The sequence below is a fragment of the Saccopteryx leptura genome, chromosome X, assembly GCF_036850995.1.
Source record: "Saccopteryx leptura isolate mSacLep1 chromosome X, mSacLep1_pri_phased_curated, whole genome shotgun sequence".
Classification (NCBI taxonomy): Eukaryota; Metazoa; Chordata; class Mammalia; order Chiroptera; family Emballonuridae; genus Saccopteryx; species Saccopteryx leptura.
The window spans coordinates 37,217,578-37,237,057 of record NC_089516.1 but is presented as its reverse complement, the minus strand read 5'-3'; the positions used below and the strand labels follow the sequence as shown (position 1 = coordinate 37,237,057).

The window sequence follows — 19,480 nt, the reverse complement described above, 5'->3', positions numbered from 1 at the left end:
TATAACACTTCTTTTTGAGAAATCTATCCATTTTATTTGGGTGTATTTGTCTAAAAATAATATAATGATGTGTTAATAATAAATATAATAATGATGTGTTAACAAAAGCAGTGGTAAATCCATAAGGTGTAATAGAGTAACTGTATTTATTTTTATATCTGGGCACATGCTGCGAACCAGCACAGCTAGTATTTCCAGGTCCTCAGTGGGAATGGTGCAGAATTAAGAAAATACACAAAATTTAAAAAATATGGGGTTGGGTAGCCCTGTTATTGCTGCTAGCAAAAACAAAGCATGCCCAAAAACTACTTCTTGCTTTACTTATAGGGCAAAGTGGGCCATGAGCAAATCAATGAGATCATCATGTTTCCAAGGCAACGCAAGAATTTTACCAAGTGCAGAAAAACCCCACCATATGTTTCATTTTAACTTTACACCAAACAAAGGATGAAAGAAACTTGCTTCCAGTCTTTCCATGAGCATGGGGGTACTGTAAACCAGGGGTCCCAAAATTTCTTGGGCCACGGACTGGTTTAATGTCAGAAAATATTTTCATGGACCGGTCTTTAGGGTGGGACGGATAAATGTATCACGTGATGGAGACAAGCGGCAAGAGTGAGTCTTAGATGGATGTAACAGAGGGAATCTGGTCATTTTTTAAAAATGAAACATCGTTCAGACTTAAATATAAATAAAACGGAAATAATGTAAGTTATTTATGCTTTCTCTGCGGACCGGTACAAATGGCCCACAGAACGGTACCAGTCCACAGCCCGGGGGTTGGGGACCACTGCTGTAAACAATCCAGAACCACAGCTTAACAGCCTTTTGCAATCTAATCAGGCAAGTGAGGTGGGGGTTTGGGCAGACTGTCAGTTAACAGCTAATTCCTCACACCTCTGTCCTCCAAAAATCTAAACTCCAAATCCCTGTTAGTGTTTTGGTCCTCAACAGGCACATATTTCTATGGAATACCATAAGGCACACCCAAAAGTCATCCAGGATGCACCAGTGCGCCCTGGCACACGCTTTGGGAACCACTGTTCTAAGGAGACATCTTCAGCCTTTCAGCTCAGCCAAGAAAAGGCAGTCTTCAGCATCAGGAGGAAAGAGAAAGTGCACACTCAGAGTCAGAGAGGAGCCAGCTTATGTGTTCAGATGTCCCTGCCCCTGGTCCCTGATTGGCCTGTCCTCATGCAAAGCATGACTCCAAATCCTTGCACCTTGACTGGTCCCAAAGGCACTGTCCTGGTAGGTCAGAATAGAGCTGCTCTGGTTGATTGGAGCTGTGCAGCTCTAATTGGATGGTGAAAGCCTTAGTCCTATTGGATGTAAAAGGATTCCAGGAACTGTTTCATAAGGGCTGGCTCAGAAGGCAGAAACACAGTGCAGGCAGGCAGGCAGTTCAGGGCAGACGCCAGTAGTCCAATGAAGGTTTTTCTGTGAAGTGCAGTTAGTGTGAACCGCCCCTGTGTAGAAATAGCTAGGAGGCACATTTTACAGCTCCGTTAGCCACCAGTAACCGTTTTTATTAGGCATCTTCCTATTTAATCAGGTCCACATACTTTAAATGCTGGTTGGACCATTGGCCTGGTCCACTGCCTCTCTACCAGTGGTGAAACACAGAGGTGTAGTCTGAAACTTGCTCACTAACAAAAGAAGTAGTTCTCTAGGCCTTTCAGTTGGGAAGCTGTCACCAGTGAGCATCCAAGAAGGCACTCTCACTGGCGAGAATTCATTGAAAAGCAGGATTTGGCCCTGGCCGGTTGGCTCAGCGGTATAGCGTCGGCCTGGCGTGCGGTGGACCCAGGTTCGATTCCCGGCCAGGGCACATAGGAGAAGCGCCCATTTGCTTCTCCACCCCCTCCCCCCCTTCCTCTCTGTCTCTCTCTTTCCCTCCCGCAGCCAAGGCTCCATTGGAGCAAAGATGGCCTGGGCTCTGGGGATGGCTCCTGGGCCTCTGCCCCAGGCGCTAGAGTGGCTCTGGTCGTGGCAGAGAGACGCCCCGGAGGGGCAGAGCATCGCCCCCGGGTGGGCAGAGCGTGGCCCCTGGTGGGCGTGCTGGGTGGATCCGGTCGGGCGCATGCGGGAGTCTGTCTGATTGTCTCTCCCCGTTTCCAGCTTCAGAAAAATACAAAAAAAAAAAAAAAAAAAAAAAAAAAAAAATAAAAAAGCAGGATTTTTGGAAACGCACACCTCCAATATGTAGTTTCCGTGGTATCTTTCTCTGCAGGAGGAAGGGAAATTTGCGCATTCCTCATGAAGCGATGGGCTGGGAGGGACCCACCAAATGTCACATCCTCCCACTGACAACCGGACTGACCCCCGCCCTGTCACTCTTGAACCGCAGTGAAAGAGCACAGGGGACTAAGTATGAGGTATTGACATTGTGAGCGTGCAGTCTTACTCCGTCCCTTATTCCAACCTGCAATACTCTGGCAGAGGATGCAGAGCTACAGCCAAATTTGGTAGTTCCTGAAAATTCAAATAATAGATTCTACCTGGTCCAGTTGAGGGAAGAGGAGATGGGGCCAGGGTAAGAAAATCTGGTTATGCTTGGCTACCAGGTGTGCTTTGGGCAAACTGGACAACTACTGCACCATAGAAATTCTGCCCAGGCCCTGCATCCGCTTGCAAAATGTAATGAAATTTCTCAGTGTCAAAGCAAACCCAGCCAACACTGGACCTCTGCTTTCATAACAAGACCTGGAACCAAAGTTTATGAGCAATTCTTAGGAACACCACTCATAAGTCACCATTGTAAGCTCTTAACTGCTTCCCCAGCCCAGCAAGAAAGGACTGGAGCATGACTGGAACCCAAACACTGAAACCCTTTCAATGTCATCCAGGAAGAGCTGGTGCTGAAATCCTTTAAATCTTATCCTGAAATCTGCCTGGATCAAGAGATAGATTTGAGCCTGGCTTCTTGTCACCTTGCCGGCTGGCATAACAAAAAAAAAATTGTTTTCTCCAAAGCCAATACCACAATATTGGCTTCTGTGCAGAGCAGCATCAGGCAGCATGCCCGTGCCCAATAATACGAGGAGGCCTGGGCTCCATTTCATTTAGCTCCGGATTTCTCTCAAACACATTATGAGTATGTGGATTTTCTTTCTGTTTCTCTTACAGTCACCTCAATCCACACTCATGGATCCCACGACTGCTCCAAGACTTTGCGTAGGCCCTGATTTCCTGCAGTCTGCAAGCGTGGCACCTTCCAAGGGACACAAAGAGATTTGATGTCAGAAACAAACTTGTTAGAGAAACCCTCCTTCCTAGAGAGGGTGTTCTGAACAGCATGTCTCTGGGGCTAGAAAATGAACCAGGGATTGACGGCCTGAGCCGTCCGGTTGGACAGTGTCTGCCAGCTGAGCACAGGCTGGGAAGGACTGTCTGGCTATCTGCTCGGCAACGTGCTTTGCAGGACCTCCCCCTCTGCCCTCCAGGTCTCTTGGAGATCAACGCTCTTCCTGTCCTGAAGATGGTTAACTTTCTCAGAAAGGTCCATGCTACATTTCACTCATCTGTTATCCATGTGATCTGGTGAATCTAGAAACCACCATCTATCCACATTCCTTTTCAGCTTCTCACTGTTGTCCCCACCTCCTTCCTGTCTCCTCTAGGAGTGTGATGGACCTCAAGTCACAGTAATGCATCCTCACCTGGGTGGAGCTGTGGCTCTGAATTCTCAAGTCCATAGGTTAACTACTGTCTTGAACTCAGCCCAGAGGGAAGGCCTGGTATTAAAAGAGGTACACTGTTCTGACGGCTACTTTGGTCAGAGAAAAACTTTCCCCCCACGATCCTGCTCTGCCAAGACATAATTGTTTTCAGGTCATGCATTCCATATGTGCAGAAGCGAGATCCCCGCCTCAAAGCCTGGTGGATTCCGAGTCCTGTCTTGTTGCTGTTGTCCCTATTCAGTATTCCCCAAACTCTCCAGGCCCAAGCCAAAGAGAGCTCTTTAGTCCCCAACCACCGGCTGCCCTTTGCCACGGCCTACCATATGCATGTCTAATATTTCCATAGAAAAGCACTTTCCCAAAAGCCTACTGCAGTGGTACTCAAAGTGTGTGCCAGGGCACACTAGTGCACCCTATGGTATTCCAGAGAAATATGAGCCTGTTGGGGACCAAAAAACCATCAGGGATTTTGGAGTCTAGATTTTTGGGGGACAGAGGTGAGGGGAATATGCTGTAGGCTGACAGTCTGCCCAACCCCCCACCTCACTTGCCTGATTAGGTTGCAAAAAGCTGTTAAGCTGTGGTGCTGTATTGTTTACACTACCCCCCATGTTCCCCGGAAAGACTGGAGGCAAGTTTCTTCTATCCTTTGTTTGGTGTCAATTTAAGATGATATGTATGGTGGGTGTTTTCTGCACTCAACATAATTAAGAGTAAAAAGAGAGGAATTCTTCAATGTATTGAGGAGGAAATGAGAGTCTGCCTTTCAAATATATGCCCAAACATTATGAAATATCTAGGACATATCAGGCTCATGTTTCTCATAAACACAAGAATGAAAAAATTTAACACATTCGCACCAGGACCTGCTGAGTTTACTAAATCTTACTAAAAATGTATCTCGCTATATAAAAAGATAATTTTTTGTCATTTTTAAACCCGTTATTTACAAATTCTAAAAAGCATAACTCAAAAACTGTAACATAAACATTGTTTCTTAATGTCAGAATAAATTTGATTTTGTGTTATTTTTTGTTTAATTACCATAAAAGCATGCTTGGACTTTATATATATTTTAAATATTTGACTTAATTATTATAACATATTTCTCAGAAATTTGTATATAGTGTACTTACAATTATTTGTAGGATTTTAAATGCGCACTAATTTCAAAATGTTTGAGAACCTCTGCCTTAGAGCAAAGCACAGTAGACCAGCATGGGAGCAGAGTGGAGCACAGTGTGGCACGGCACAGCACAGCACAGCACAGCACAGCAGAGCTGTAAAGAAGAGAGGCATTTGGTCCCAGGGCTGCCTCAGAGCCATGCTGTATGTATCACAATGGAGCTCTTTTGCACTGAATAAAGATTCCTACTTCACTGCACCTCAAACTGGGAATTCCAGTTGTCACTGAACTACTGTCATTGGACAGGGGCAAACCCGTTCATTCAGATATTCTCATGTATAAGAACACAGGGTGCCTAGTCAGGAAGCCAGTGCAGTGCTCTTTGTGGGGGAAGGCTGCTGGGTTAATTTGTCTTGTGTGGCTTCTGAGCACAAGAGGTGAATATGCTTCATACAGTGACAGTGCTAGAAAGACAGTACAAGAGTACAAAGATTGACAACTATTAAAGTGTTGTGTTTTTTTTCTCTCCTATCTCAGGGCTCTTATTCTATTGACTGAATATGGACTTACCAAAAGAAAAGGGGGCCCTGGTTGGTTGGCTCAGCAGTAGAGCAACCGCCAGCTGTGTGAAAGTCCCAGGTTCGATTCCAGGTCAGAACACAAAGGAGAGGCGACCATCTGCTTCTCCACCCCTCACGCTCCCCCTCCACTACTCTCTCTCTCCTCTTTCTCTCTCTTCTCCTCCTGCTGACATGGCTCAGATGGTTTGAGCAAGGTGGCCCCAGGTGCTGATGATGGCTCGTTGGCCTCGCCTCAGGCTCTAAAATAGCTCAGTTGCCCAGCAATAAAGCAGCTACGCTAAATCGGCTTAGCATCCCCCAGTATGGGGCTTGTCCAATGGATCCCTGTAGACAAGTCCTCCCAGAGGTGAGGACCACGGAGACTGAAATACCTGAAAATGGGGGACCAGGTTCAGTGATGCAGATCCAATTTCTTCAGGAAGTAAGCTAACTTAATTACACAGGTTCAGCCTATAGGGTGTTACAGTGTGTCCTTCATAGCCAATGGCTGAAAAGATCAGGAAGCTGCGTGGTTGACGCTAAGTCACTTCCTTATAGCGGGTGAGCTCCCTTCCAGGGTATGCCTAGGAGGATTCTGGGAGCTGGAGTATTCTCACAGCATTGCATCAGCCACAGCTGCTAGGAATGCGCTCTGCGCTCCACACACAGATCCCGGCCCCAGGGCACATGCAGGAGTCGGTCTCTGCCTCCCTGCTTCTCACTTAATAAAAAAAAAAAAGAAAGAAAAAAGAGAAGGGTTTTTTAATTATTAATATTGAAATGTCTTTCCTTCTCAATGTAAGTTGCCTTTCAACCAATAAAGAATGGATTATTTCCCATTTAAGAAAGGTTAAAATACATATCATTTTCTCCCGTCAATTTTTTTGTCCATTTTGGAGTCTGAAACCACTTGAGAAAAGTGCAATCAAAGCACTCAAATTGCCAACACTGGTAAATATATACACTTGCTAAGACTGACACAGGAGTCTTCTACCCTGCTCCTCCACAGTTAGCGTTCCGTTTGGGCATGACTTTGAATGAAGTTCCAGGATCTCTTCCTGTTTCGTTCAGGCGCAGCTACCAGGAGAACAGAGCAGCATTTAAGGTGTGGACAAGTCTATTCCTGAGAACAAAATGTGCTACTCACACTTATGGTGGAAGAGGCAATGTCAACACACTCCAAGGCTCTCCCTGTAGTGCAGTAAGCACACCCTGAGTAACACTACAGTGCAGAGCTCAAAGGTTCTCTGCCCTAACACCACGATATAACATTGTGCCAGAGCCTGAGTTTTGCAGCAAAACTCCTTTCATGCCAGGAAACCAAGAAGTCACAACAATCCTAAGCAGTCTCTTAAAACTCCTGACATAGCCAGTCCTGCTGCTTTAATCCTTAACATGCTAGAGAAACAACAGGATGATCAATACTCTTCATTGGGTGAACTAGTAATAACCTTGTAGGTAGAGTGACTACTACCAACACAAAATAAGAATAGAAGGGGCTCCCCTAAACTGATAAAGGATATGAAGTCAATTATTAACGTCTCTCAGCTCTAAATTCCCCTTTCAATGTGCGCTCTCGGATAATGGACAGATTCCTTTAAGTATCTCTCCTCCAAGTTGAGCAGGATGTTACACCTAACAGGAGAAGATGACAGAAGGACTCCAAAGGAGGAAATGAGCCTCCTATGATTTCTGGCTCTGGGAGGTGTGGTTGTGAGGGTATCCTGAGTCCGCTTTCCAAGGCATGAGCCCATAACAACTTTTCTCGTCTCACTGAATGCGTGATCCTGATGTAGCCTGGTGATCAGCTTTCTGTGACCTTCTTCCTAGGGATGTCCTGTGCCACAAGCCACCTGCCCACTGATTCTCTCTGTGTGCTTGCTCTCCCACCCCACCTCCACCAACGCAGGCTTTATCTCCTGTAGTGCCCCCAATGCTGCAGCCCTCCCCACACCCACACCCTCTTGATTGTATGGACAGGACATTGGGAGTTACAGGCCTCCACATCCACCAGGACCCCTATTCCTATGACGAGCCCACACACCAGCCACTAGCCGTGACCTGTCCACACGGATATGCTCCAGAGCACAGCCTGCAACTGTAGACCATCTATGGTTCTGTTGTCCAGCTCTGGCCCGGGCAAACCAGCCAAGTTCTCTGCCATCCAGTGGCATCACCTGCACCTTTGACAGTGAGGACTCAATGCCATCCTTGGGGAGGGGCCCCCATTCTAAGTTTGTCTTTCTTTGTCTACTCTCTTTCAACTCTAAAATAATACCATGTAGATTTTTCTTATATCCTATGTATTATACTTTGTATAATACATAATTTAGTAATTCTTTATGCTAAACTTCCCCTGATTACTGTGTACTTCCTATCACCTGACTGGATCAAGATTGCTACAGAACACAACATCTATAACAAATATTGCTCTTAGAATTACTTGAAGTATAACAATTATGGAAGAAAGTATGGTGGTTCCTCAAAAAACTGAAAATAGAACTACCTTATGACCCAGCAATCCCTCTACTGGGTATATACCGCCAAAACTCAGAAACATTGATACGTAAAGACACATGCAGCCCCTGTTCATTGCAGCATTGTTCACAGTGGCCAGGACATGGAAACAACCAAAAAGCCCGTCAATAGATGACTGGATAAAGAAGATGTGGCACATATACACTATGGAATACTACTCAGCCATAAGAAATAATGACATCGGATCATTTACAGCAAAATGGTGGGATCTTGATAACATTATACAAAGTGAAATAAGTAAATCAGAAAAAACCAGGAACTGCATTATTCCATACGTAGGTGGGACATAAAAGTGAGACTAAGAGACATTGATAAGAGTGTGGTGCTTACGGGGGGGAGGGGTGAGAGGAAGAGGGAAAGGGGAGGAGGAGGGGCACAAAGAAAACTAGATAGAAGGTCACAGAGGACAATCTGACTTTGGGTGATGGGTATGCAACATAATAGAACGACAAGATAACCTGGACATGTTTTCTTTGAATATATGTATCCTGATTTATTGATGTCCCCCATTAAAAAAATAAAATTATAAAAAAAAAAAATTAAAAAAAAAAGTCAAATGCAAAAAAAAAAAAAGAATTACTGAAAGCTTTCTTTGGAAATGAATAGATAAGATAGGCATTATGTGCAAACGATATGATTGTGGGCATTAAAATCTACAGTTATTTAAGGACAAATTGTTTGACTCAATAAAAGTATCTGAACATTTGAGGACAAAAAAATGAACATAGAAAAGCCAGTTACATTCTATTTGTCAGCAACAAATTTAGAAAAGAAAAAAATAAAAATAGGATTTTCAAAATACAAACTATCTAGGATAAAACGTCCTCTTATGTGAAAAATATAAAATGTTATTGGGACACATTAAAGAAGTTCTTATTAAAAGGAGGGATCTGGCCCTGGCCGGTTGGCTCTGCGGTAGAGCGTCGGCCTGGTGTGCGGGGGACCCGGGTTCGATTCCCGGCCAGGGAACATAGGAGAAGCACCCATTTGCTTCTCCACTCCCCCCTCCTTCCTCTCCGACTCTCTCTTCCCCTCCCGCAGCCAAGGCTCCATTGGAGCAAAGATGGCCCGGGCGCTGGGGATGGCTCCTTGGCCTCTGCCCCAGGCGCTAGAGTGGCTCTGGTCCGGGCAGAGCGACGCCCCGGAGGGGCAGAGCATCGCCCCCTGGTGGGCAGAGCGTCGCCCCTGGTGGGCGTGCCGGGTGGATCCCGGTCGGGCGCATGCGGGAGTCTGTCTGACAGTCTCTACCTGTTTCCAGCATCAGAAAAATACAAAAAACAAACAAACAAACAAACAAAAAGGAGGGATCGAACATATCCACAAATCAGATGTCCAGTATTGAAAGGAAGTCAGATCTAAAAATTCAACGCAGGCCTAATTAGAACCCCAAAGAAGCTTTTGGTTGAACTCCTACTAATGACTGGTCATTTAAATGGAGTCAAAAGAGGCTGAAAATAACCAAGATAGTTTGATGAACAAGGTAGAATTGACTGGCCTTATCCAAATATCAGGATTGATGATAGATCTGTAGTCATTAATGCGGAGATGTGGTATTTCAAAGAGACAGATGAATACAAACTAATCCACACATAGATAGATACTGGATTTATGATACATGGGGCGCTGCAGGAAAGTTGGATCAGTGCAGACTTTTCAGTAAATGAGTCACTGAGACAATCAGATATCCACATGAAAAACAAAAATAGAAGCCCTCTCACCACCATACACAAACAACAACTGCAAGTGGATTCAGACCTAACGGTGAAAGGCAAAACCATAAATATTTTATAAGACAATACAGAGAATATTTTCATGGCCCCAGGCCTGGGATAGATTTCTTAAAGCCAAAAGCACTAACCATAAGGAGAAAATGGATAAATTTGAGTACAGTAACCCTCTTTTATCTGCAGGGGATACATTCCAAGACCCCTGGAGTATGCCCGAAAGCCTGTCTATATTATGTGTTCTCCTATACATACATACATACATGCATACATCTGTACATGCATACATACGATCCTGTTTAACATATCGATTAGGCACAGTAAGAGATTAACCACTAGAACTACTAATGAAGTAGAACACTTATGACAATATACTGTAATAAAAGTGATGTGAGTGTGGACGCCCCCTCTCTAAAAACATCTGACTGTACCCTATGTCCAGAGTCCATACACTGGACAAAGGAACTCTTCCCATCTTGGGTAGGAAGGAGTAGGGACAGTGTGAGATATCGTCACGCTACTCAGAACGACGTGTCATTTAAAACTCAAAAGTTGTATATCTCCTGAATTTTTCATTTCATATTTTCAGACCCTAGTTGACCACAGAAACCTGACACCACAGAAAGCGAAACCAGAGAGAGGGGGGACTACTCCATATGATAACAGCGATCTTCTGTTCACAAAGATTCCAGCAGGTGAAAACACAGACACAGAGGAAGGGCCCATCTATTTTGGCCAAAGCTATAACCATCAATGGACGGACCGGTATTGAACACACAGGAAAAATCCATTTAAGTAAGTAAGTACACGATGGAAAACAATAGAAAAACAGGTGAAAGAGTTAGATTTCAACAGGCCTTTCTCAGAGGAGAAAAAGACATCTATAGGGCTACTAGACAGGCAACTATGTAATAGTTTAATGTAACAGTAAAAATTGATACTAAGTTCTGACAATACTTGGTGGTTCTGGCACTAAATACTGTCTTGCCAACAGGTGAGACTGTAAACTGATACAACTGCAGAAGAGGATCTGGCATCCTCTAGAAAAGCTGAAGATATGCGTACCCGGCGGTTGTGTTCTCAGACGTATCCACAAGATATTTTTACAATGTGTCCCGTGGGAAATGTCCAAGAGAATTCATTGCAACACTGTTCATAGCAATCGTCAAACTGAAAACAAGCCTTAGTGTCCATCCAATCTAGAATGGTATAATCATATCATAATCCCTTTGCTGAAATCATACACTGGAATTCTTGTCAACAGTGGAGACAAAGGATGGACAGCTACAAACGAATGATATGGATGAGTCTCTCAAATGTGATACAGAATGGAAGAAGGAAGCTATAAAAGGAAGCATGCAGCATAATTAATTCTGTTTACATAACTTCATATAAAGTGGCAAAGCCATCAAGAAAAGCACGGAGATGATGATCATGAAGTCCGTGTAATGACTGTATCCATAGGGGAGGGAGTGGGTTGTGATTGGAAGGAATTCTGGACGGCTGGCAACGATCCTTTTCTTGACCTGGTTCCTGGACACAGAGGCGTTTGCTTTTATCAAGGACCTAAACCTGGCAAGGATGTTTTATGCACTCCTCTGTATCTCAGATTGGAAAAACGCTCCCTCCAAAACAATGGAGTACAAAGAAAATATGTGAAGTAGAAATGTTGATGAGGTTTGAGTGGTTATGGAGGAGACACTTGATCTTCTAATCCAGAGATCAGCAAGTGTACACTATCATTAAACGATGGGGGAAGCAGGGATTCTTTAAGCTATAGGCAGCCCATAATCAAGTCATCTCTCTAAACCTCCCTCTTGCTAGATAGTTCACCCTATCCTATGTGTACGTCAATTTCCAACTCACCGATGACAAATTGGGGGATCATCATCATCATCCGTGATTAAGATCTTTAGGCGGCACAGGCCAAATCCATTCCAGTCAGATTGGCCCACAACTAACTGCAAGCAGATATAGATACACGCGGTGCTGGTGGGGGTGGGGGGTGGACTGCACATGGTCATGGTCGTCTGTGCGTGTCTCCCAGGAGATGCACTGCAGTGACGTAGGTTGTAACGTCATCACGTTGAACAAACAGTACTGCTGCCCAGAGCCCTCCCTGTGCTGGAGGATCTAGGAAGCTGAGGACTGTCGTCGCTGTGCCGTGAGACTGGACATAAAATTTTCCATGGCATGACCACTGGTGGAAGGGCAAAGACTTGGCTTAGGTTGCGTGCTGTACACCGAGAACCCTGGAGGGGGTTGGGTTGTCCGGATTTCAATATACATTGTTTCATCTTCCAGCCTTCGCCTTGCGAGGCCGAACAGTACTCCTCTGTTCCGGCCCCGCCTCTTACTGCTTCTGGTCTCTGCACCGGCAGGACAAAAAATGTAACTATGTGCCTCATTTTCCCGCTCAAGCCGGTTTTGGATATGGGACTTGTCCAGGAAAAATAAATCAGACAACACATCGTTTTCAGTAGGAATTGCTAGCTAGCACTGTGGTGGTTTAACGTGGACACGTCCTGTCTTCTCTGAGGAGTATCCATCCTGTCATCTATCAAGCCCGCCAGCCAGCCAGCCAGCCAGTAAGTAAACGGTTTTCACACAGAAGTACTAAGTAAGCACCGTGCTCAGCACTGGGAGGGGCAGGGTGTTTGTTTTGGTTTGTACAGGGAGGTGCAGATTTCCGTGGCGTTTGGCAGACAGACACTAGGTATTCCAGCACCATTTACCAAAGGAACTGTTATTTCCCCATTACCTGCAAGGTCTGCTGCATTTCCTAGTCAATTCACTGTGGAACTTATTATGCATACCAGGCTCTGCCTCTGGGCTTTCTGTTCTGTTCCAGAGACCCAGTGCCACAGTATTTAAATCACTGTGGCGTTCAACACGTTTTAATATCTGATAGGGCCAGTTTCTGCGCATTGCACATTTTTTTTTCCCTTTCAGGAACGTGTTCAGGCCCGCGGCAGGGGGCGGGGTCGCACCTCCTCCGCGGCTCTGGTTCCAGCGGAGCCTCACGGACGCCGAGATGGAAATCCCGAGGCTGCTCCCCGCCCGCGGGGCGCGACAGGGCGGCGGCGCTGGCAGCCCCGCGGGCGGCGGCCGAGTCCACGGAGGCCCTGACCCGCGGGCTGGCCAGGCCCCCGCGCGCCGCCTCCTGCTGCTCCGGGGCCCCCAAGATGGCGGGCCCGGGCGGCGGCGCGAGGAGGCCCGCGCGGCCTCACGGGGCCCGGGCTCGGGCCCGAGCCCTTTGGCGCCGAGGCCCGATCCGGCTGGCGGCGGCGGCGAAGACTTCTTCCTGGTGCTGCTGGACCCGGTGGGTGGCGACGTGGGGACCGCGGGCGCTGGGCAGGCCGCGGGGCCCGTCTGGAGGGAGGAGGCCGGCCCCGGGATCCAGGGCGGCGAGAGCGGCGCGAACCACGCGGGCCGTGCTGCGCCGGGCCTCCGCGGCCTGTCCGCGCTGCCGGCCCGGGCCCCGGCCCTGGCCCCGGCCCCGGCCCCGGCTCCGGCCCCGATCCCGATCCCGATCCCGGTTCCGGTCCCGGCCCCGGCTCCCGCCCCGGCCCGGGTCTCCGCCCCCGCCCCCGCCCCCGGCCTGGGCCCCGCCGCGGCCTTCGCGGGCACTGTCACCATCCACAACCAGAACCTGCTGCTGCGCTTCGAGAACGGCGTCCTGACCCTGGCCACGCCCTCGCCGCCAGCCTGGGAGCCGGGGGTCGCGCCGGCCCCGCAGCCCGGCGGCCTGATCGCCCCGCCAGCGGGGGTCCCCCACGCCGCGCAGCCGGGCGACTGCCCGGAGCTGCCGCCGGACCTGCTGCTGGCCGAGCCGGCGGAACCCCCGCCTGCCCCGGCGCCCGAGGAGGAGGCGGAGGGCCCGGCCGCCGCCTCCCCCGCCGCCGCCGCCGCCGCCGCCGCCGCCGCCGAGAGCCCTCGCGGGCCGCTGTGCCCGGGCTCCGGCATGGTGCTCTACCTGTGTCCGGAGGCGCAGTGCGGGCAAACCTTCGCCAAGAAGCACCAGCTGAAGGTGCACCTGCTGACGCACAGCAGCAGCCAGGGCCAGAGGCCCTTCAAGTGCCCCCTCGGCGGCTGCGGCTGGACGTTCACCACCTCCTACAAGCTCAAGAGGCACCTGCAGTCGCACGACAAGCTGCGGCCCTTCGGCTGCCCGGCGGAGGGCTGTGGGAAGAGCTTCACCACGGTGTACAACCTCAAGGCGCACATGAAGGGCCACGAGCAGGAGAACTCCTTCAAATGCGAGGTGTGTGAAGAGAGCTTCCCCACGCAGGCCAAGCTCAGCGCCCACCAGCGCAGCCACTTCGAGCCCGAGAGGCCCTACCAGTGCGCCTTTTCCGGCTGCAAGAAGACGTTCATCACGGTGAGTGCCCTGTTTTCCCATAACCGCGCCCACTTCAGGGAGCAGGAACTCTTTTCCTGCTCCTTCCCGGGCTGCAGCAAGCAGTACGACAAGGCCTGTCGGCTGAAAATCCACCTGCGGAGCCACACCGGCGAGAGACCTTTCCTGTGTGACTTTGACGGCTGTGGCTGGAACTTCACCAGCATGTCCAAACTGCTAAGGCACAAGAGGAAGCACGACGACGACCGCAGGTTCATGTGCCCCGTGGAAGGCTGTGGCAAATCTTTCACGAGGGCCGAGCATCTGAAAGGCCACAGCATAACCCACCTGGGCACAAAGCCGTTTGTGTGCCCCGTGGAAGGCTGCTGCGCCAGGTTCTCAGCTCGCAGCAGTCTCTACATCCACTCCAAGAAACACTTGCAGGACGTGGACACCTGGAAAAGCCGCTGCCCGGTCTCCACTTGTAATAAACTCTTCACGTCCAAGCACAGCATGAAGACCCACATGGCCAAGAGGCACAACCTCGGCCAGGATCTCTTAGCTCAGCTAGAAGCTGCGAATGCGCTCACGCCCAGCAGTGAGCTGACCAGCCAGGGACACAGTGACCTCAGTGACGCAGAGCTGGTGTCCCTCTTCTCCGATGTGCCTGGCAATAGCTCCGCCGCCGCGGTGCTGGACACGGCATTGGTGAACTCTGGCATCTTGACCATTGATGTGGCTTCTGTGAGCCCCACTCTGGCCGGGAACCTCCCTGCTCACAACAATAATTGCTTGGGGCAGGCTGTGGACCCTCGGGCCTTGATGGCCACCACTGACCTTCCTCAGAGTCTGGATACCTCTCTCTTTTTTGGAACCACAGCCACCGGTTTTCAGCAGAGCCCCTTGGACATGGACGATGTCTCGAGCCCGGGGGCGGGGCCGTTGGGATCTCTGGGCTCTTTGGCTATGAAGAACGCGAGTCAAGAGCCCCAGGCGTTGACCCCCAGCAGTAAGCTAACAGTGGACACAGATGCTCTGACTCCTTCAAGCACCCTGTGTGAAAACAGTGTCTCAGAACTACTGACGCCAACCAAAGCAGAATGGCACGTGCACCCTGGCTCTGACTTCTTTGCACAGGAGGAAGAAACCCAGTTTGGATTCTCCAGTCCGTCCGGAAACCATGCTTGTCAGAAAGAAACAGATCTCATCACAGTGACTGGCAGCTCATTTTTGGTATGAACTAACTCGGTTCATTCCTGGCCACATGGCTTACTTTTATTAAGGACACTCAATTTTAAGGATGTCCTGGACTAAATGTGTAACTAACTGCAGTCATGTTTTCTAGGTTTGAAAAAGAACAAAGCTCCAGGCTACGCGTTTGCAGATTTAAATGCTGATCTGGAGTCTGGAACTCTCAAGCTGTGTGACCCTGAGCAAGTGACTTAACCTATCTGAGCCTTAAATGTCCTTATTTATAAAGTGAGCTGGTTTGAATAGATTGTTTCTAAAGTGTTTAAGCTCTGTGATTACTTGGTAATATGCTTCTTTCCATGAAATAATGACAGTTTTCAGTAATGGCATTGCATGTGCTTTTTAAAAAGATATTCATGAAATATACGTTATGTATAGAACATCTGTGTTTGGCACCCAATTTCAACAATTATCCATTCATGAACAGTCTTGTTTATCTAATCACCTGAAGCCTTCCAGTATTATTTTAGAGTAAATACATGACATTATATCATTTTATGGTTGATTTTAACCATAAATACTCAATATATAGTTCTATGTTATAGGCCCTTTTGGGGGAAAAAAAAGACTACAATTTCATTACTATGTTAAAGTTGACAATAATTTTATAATACTAATAAATGTCCAGTCAGGGTTCCAATATCCTATTGTGTCTCATAAATGTTAGTTGTTTTAATCTTTTTAATAATTAGGATACCAATAAGCCTCTTGTGTGTATTTTTAATTAAATTAATTTTTTTTAAATTTTCAATTACATTTAACATAACAGAACATATTCAGGTGTACAGTATCATTATCAGCCATTAGATAACTTAAAACATTATCTCCCAAATAAGAAGTGTGTTTTTAGTCTCTATATATATTTCTCCTTTGGCTACTTTTCCTACAATCTTATTAGTTTTAAGAAATGAGGTTGTTTTACATGTAGAATTTGCCAGTCTTAATTATTGTTGATTACACCCCTGTGGTGGTAAGTTCCTCTACCCGTTTCCTTAATTTTATAGTTGGATCTGGAGACTTGATCAGATTGGAAATGTGACACTTTGTGCAGGAATGTTTCATAGGTTGTGTTGTGTTCTTTTATCAGATAACACACAATATCTGGTGTTAACTCATGATGTCCTTAGCTGCTGGTGTTCAGTGCATTAATTTATGAATACTTGTGCTTCTGATATCATGAATTGTCTGGTAGAGTTACTATTAGCAGAGGAAGGAATGCTGTTTAAAGCATTTATAAATGATTAATAGAAATTTTACTCAATGCCAAAATATTTTCTTAAATATTGATAGAACTAACAAAAAAATGGTAGAAAAAAAAATGTTGGCTGTTCTCACCATTTATCTTTCTGACCTCTTTTGATATGGGGGGCTTCTTTGTAGAAATTGCCAGTCAGGACTTTGATTGACATGAAATAGACCCAGGGTCAAATTTGTAATGGGTAAGTAGCCTTGAAAAAATTGGTGACACAAAGCCTCAGTTTCCTAGTTTTCAAATAATCATAGCAATGCACACACATAGTTAACCTACCTTAGACTTTTCCAGTTTTTAATATGTAAGGAAAAATAAGTGTTTGATGTATTCTGATGAATTTATAGAATCTTTTTACCCTCTCATTTCTTCCTACTTTAAAGGAAAAATTGGGATAATTTAGTCCTATTCCTGTTCGTACAATAAGGTTTTGAGGGTTTAGGTGAAGCAGGATAGGGAATCCCTTTATTCCTTCCATGGAATAATTCTAATGTGCATTAGATCAATTGACACCATTTTTGCTCTGCCTCCAAAGTCATAACTTCACTGTCACTTATGTCCTGCTGTTGTAAGAATCACTTATAATGGAGCAGAGAAGGTTTCCTCTTCTAGATGCTTTGGAGAGTGAGTTCATTGTTTGCATTTTCCTAGAGTTTGAAGGAAAGGTTTAATATGAATATTGTATAAACTGTCACCTTAAATGAGTGTAGCATTTTGAATTCTGTGGAACATCTTTACAGCTGGTGAAGATGAAGAAATATTATTTGGTGTTCAGAATGACCCTGTGTGGTAGTTTTGACAAAGTTTGTGCTTTGGTTCATGTGACAATTTAGCCAACTCACATTCCAAATGGGCTTTGGCTAGCGACTAACAGTTCAATATATATAGCTTAAAAAATAAAGAAGTGACATTCTTTTTTACCTCTCCCTTACCACCCATCCGACTTTAATGATATGTTCTTGAGTCATAATTAGCTGCTATTTTCTACTTTAATTAGTTTGTTACTTTCTGCTTTCTTCCCACTCCACTCGTTTGCATGTGCGTTCCAGTTCTTGTGCCTTTTTTTTTTCTTTTTTAATAGTTAGAGGTCTTCCTGCCACTATCCTTCAGACATTTGCCTCACGGCCCATTTTCTTCCAATGATAACATTTTCTGAGTGTACACTGCAGTTCTGTGTATACAGTAACAAGTTTTCTGAGCTTACATGATAATGTGTGTATGTGATGTGACTCGGATAATAGATTATTTTCTATGCTGTTCAAATGAGAAGTAGATTTCTGTTTCATTATTTCCATTTTTAATAGTTTTTGTAAAGAAGTTCTGCTAATTCTTAGTTGCTCTATAGCGTTTTAGTCCAATAGTGTTTGCATGTGAATGTGTATGGATGATAGTTATTGTAGCATTTTGGCAGTGCACTAAATATTTTCCACTTTGAACTGTTTCTGTACTGTGTGTGTGTGTGAGGGGCTTACACACATATTTTTTACAGTGGTTGTATTCATTTATTGAAAAACAAATCAGTCATACTTTTGTAAATCAAAGAAATGCTCAGAATTTCATTGTGTCTACTCATTCAGTGGTTTTCTCTCTTTGCTTTGGGAATATTTATAGTCATAAAATGCTTTTCAAAAATATTGTCAATCATTAAAGCCTCTTAAATAGACCACTATATTTCATGTCTGACAGATAATGTGTGTTAAATACTGAAATGAACACACAAGTAACGAACATCAAATAAATTATTTAAACATGAATATAATTTAATTGACTTCAGTTTTTAATTCCTTAAACCAGCTTCTTTCCAATAAAAAATCATAAGCTAGGTGTTTAATACTCACTGGAACTTTCAAAGGACATATGTTACTTTTCTCAAAACTAAAATATTTTATTTGTGAGCTCACAGTTTCACTTAACAAATTTGTTCAAATGATTTTCCTTTCTATGCCATTTTCCAGAAAAATAATGAAAGCTTTATACTTTCAATGTAAGAAGTTGTATTTCTGTTGATGGTAGCATAAAGTTGCCATTGCTTCTTTTCAATACTGATACATATTTTAATTTAATCCTATTCCCTTTCTGTTTCTCTTCAATTACTGGTTCTATTTTAAAAAAATCTTGCCAATTGAAAACACAATAACATGATGACTTAAGAAGTCTGTTTCGGCCCTGGCCGATTGGCTCAGCGGTAGAGCGTCGGCCTGGCGTGTGGGGGACCCGGGTTCAATTCCCGGCCAGGGCACATAGGAGAAGCGCCCATTTGCTTCTCCACCCCCACCCCCTCCTTCCTCTCTGTCTCTCTCTTCCCCTCCCGCAGCCAAGGCTCCATTGGAGCAAAGATGGCCCGGGCGCTGGGGATGGCTCCTTGGCCTCTGCCCCAGGCGCTAGAGTGGCTCTGTTAACGGCAGAGCGACGCCCCGGAGGGGCAGAGCATCGCCCCCTGGTGGGCAAAGCATAGCCCCTGGTGGGCATGCCGGGTGGATCCCGGTCGGGTGCATGCGGGAGTCTGTCTGACTGTCTCTCCCCGTTTCCAGCTTCAGAAAAATACAAAAAAAAAAAAAAAAGTCTGTTTCTAGGGGCTCTGTTTATCATATTGATCATAAGTTAAAAATATATTGGCCTTGACATTTTTACCAAATAGTTAATTAAAATAATACAACACTTGAGTAGTAAGAGTGAAACAGATAGGTTATGAAGTTTATTTGTTTCTGTGACCTAAACTCATGTTCTTATCCAAAATACATGAGAAAGCAGTTTGTTAGCTTGGAATTCTACTGTATTCAAATTAATAAATATTCATTAAGCATCGTTGTACAAAGTACAACATAACATATTGGCGGTTCTATGAGAAGACTAACATGCAACTCTGACCTTCAAGGAGATCATAATTGATGGGAATGATTAAAAAACATATTAGACATCTGGATAACAAAAATGGGAAAAGTTTAATACAGTACCAAAAATGACTATGAGGTGAAATAAACAGTAAGAATAATGAGTTTATTCTGGGCAC

General features: G+C 45.8%; 1 protein-coding gene across 3 annotated transcripts; it reads left to right on the top strand.

Moving 5' to 3' along the window:
- Positions 1 to 11,615: 11,615 nt before the first annotated feature.
- On the top strand, positions 11,616 to 18,229 carry LOC136385441 (zinc finger X-linked protein ZXDB-like). Of its 3 annotated transcripts, XM_066356356.1 has the most exons (3): positions 11,616 to 12,219; positions 12,584 to 15,203; positions 15,316 to 18,229. In XM_066356356.1, exons 2-3 carry the CDS (start codon positions 12,666 to 12,668, stop codon positions 15,319 to 15,321), a joined length of 2,544 nt encoding a protein of 847 aa, XP_066212453.1. In that variant the 5' UTR covers positions 11,616 to 12,219; positions 12,584 to 12,665; the 3' UTR covers positions 15,322 to 18,229. The 3 variants fall into 3 exon arrangements, with proteins under 3 accessions (XP_066212453.1, XP_066212451.1, XP_066212452.1); XM_066356354.1 differs by having other exon boundaries at positions 12,584 to 18,229; XM_066356355.1 differs by having other exon boundaries at positions 11,616 to 12,223; positions 12,584 to 18,229.
- Positions 18,230 to 19,480: the final 1,251 nt, after the last annotated feature.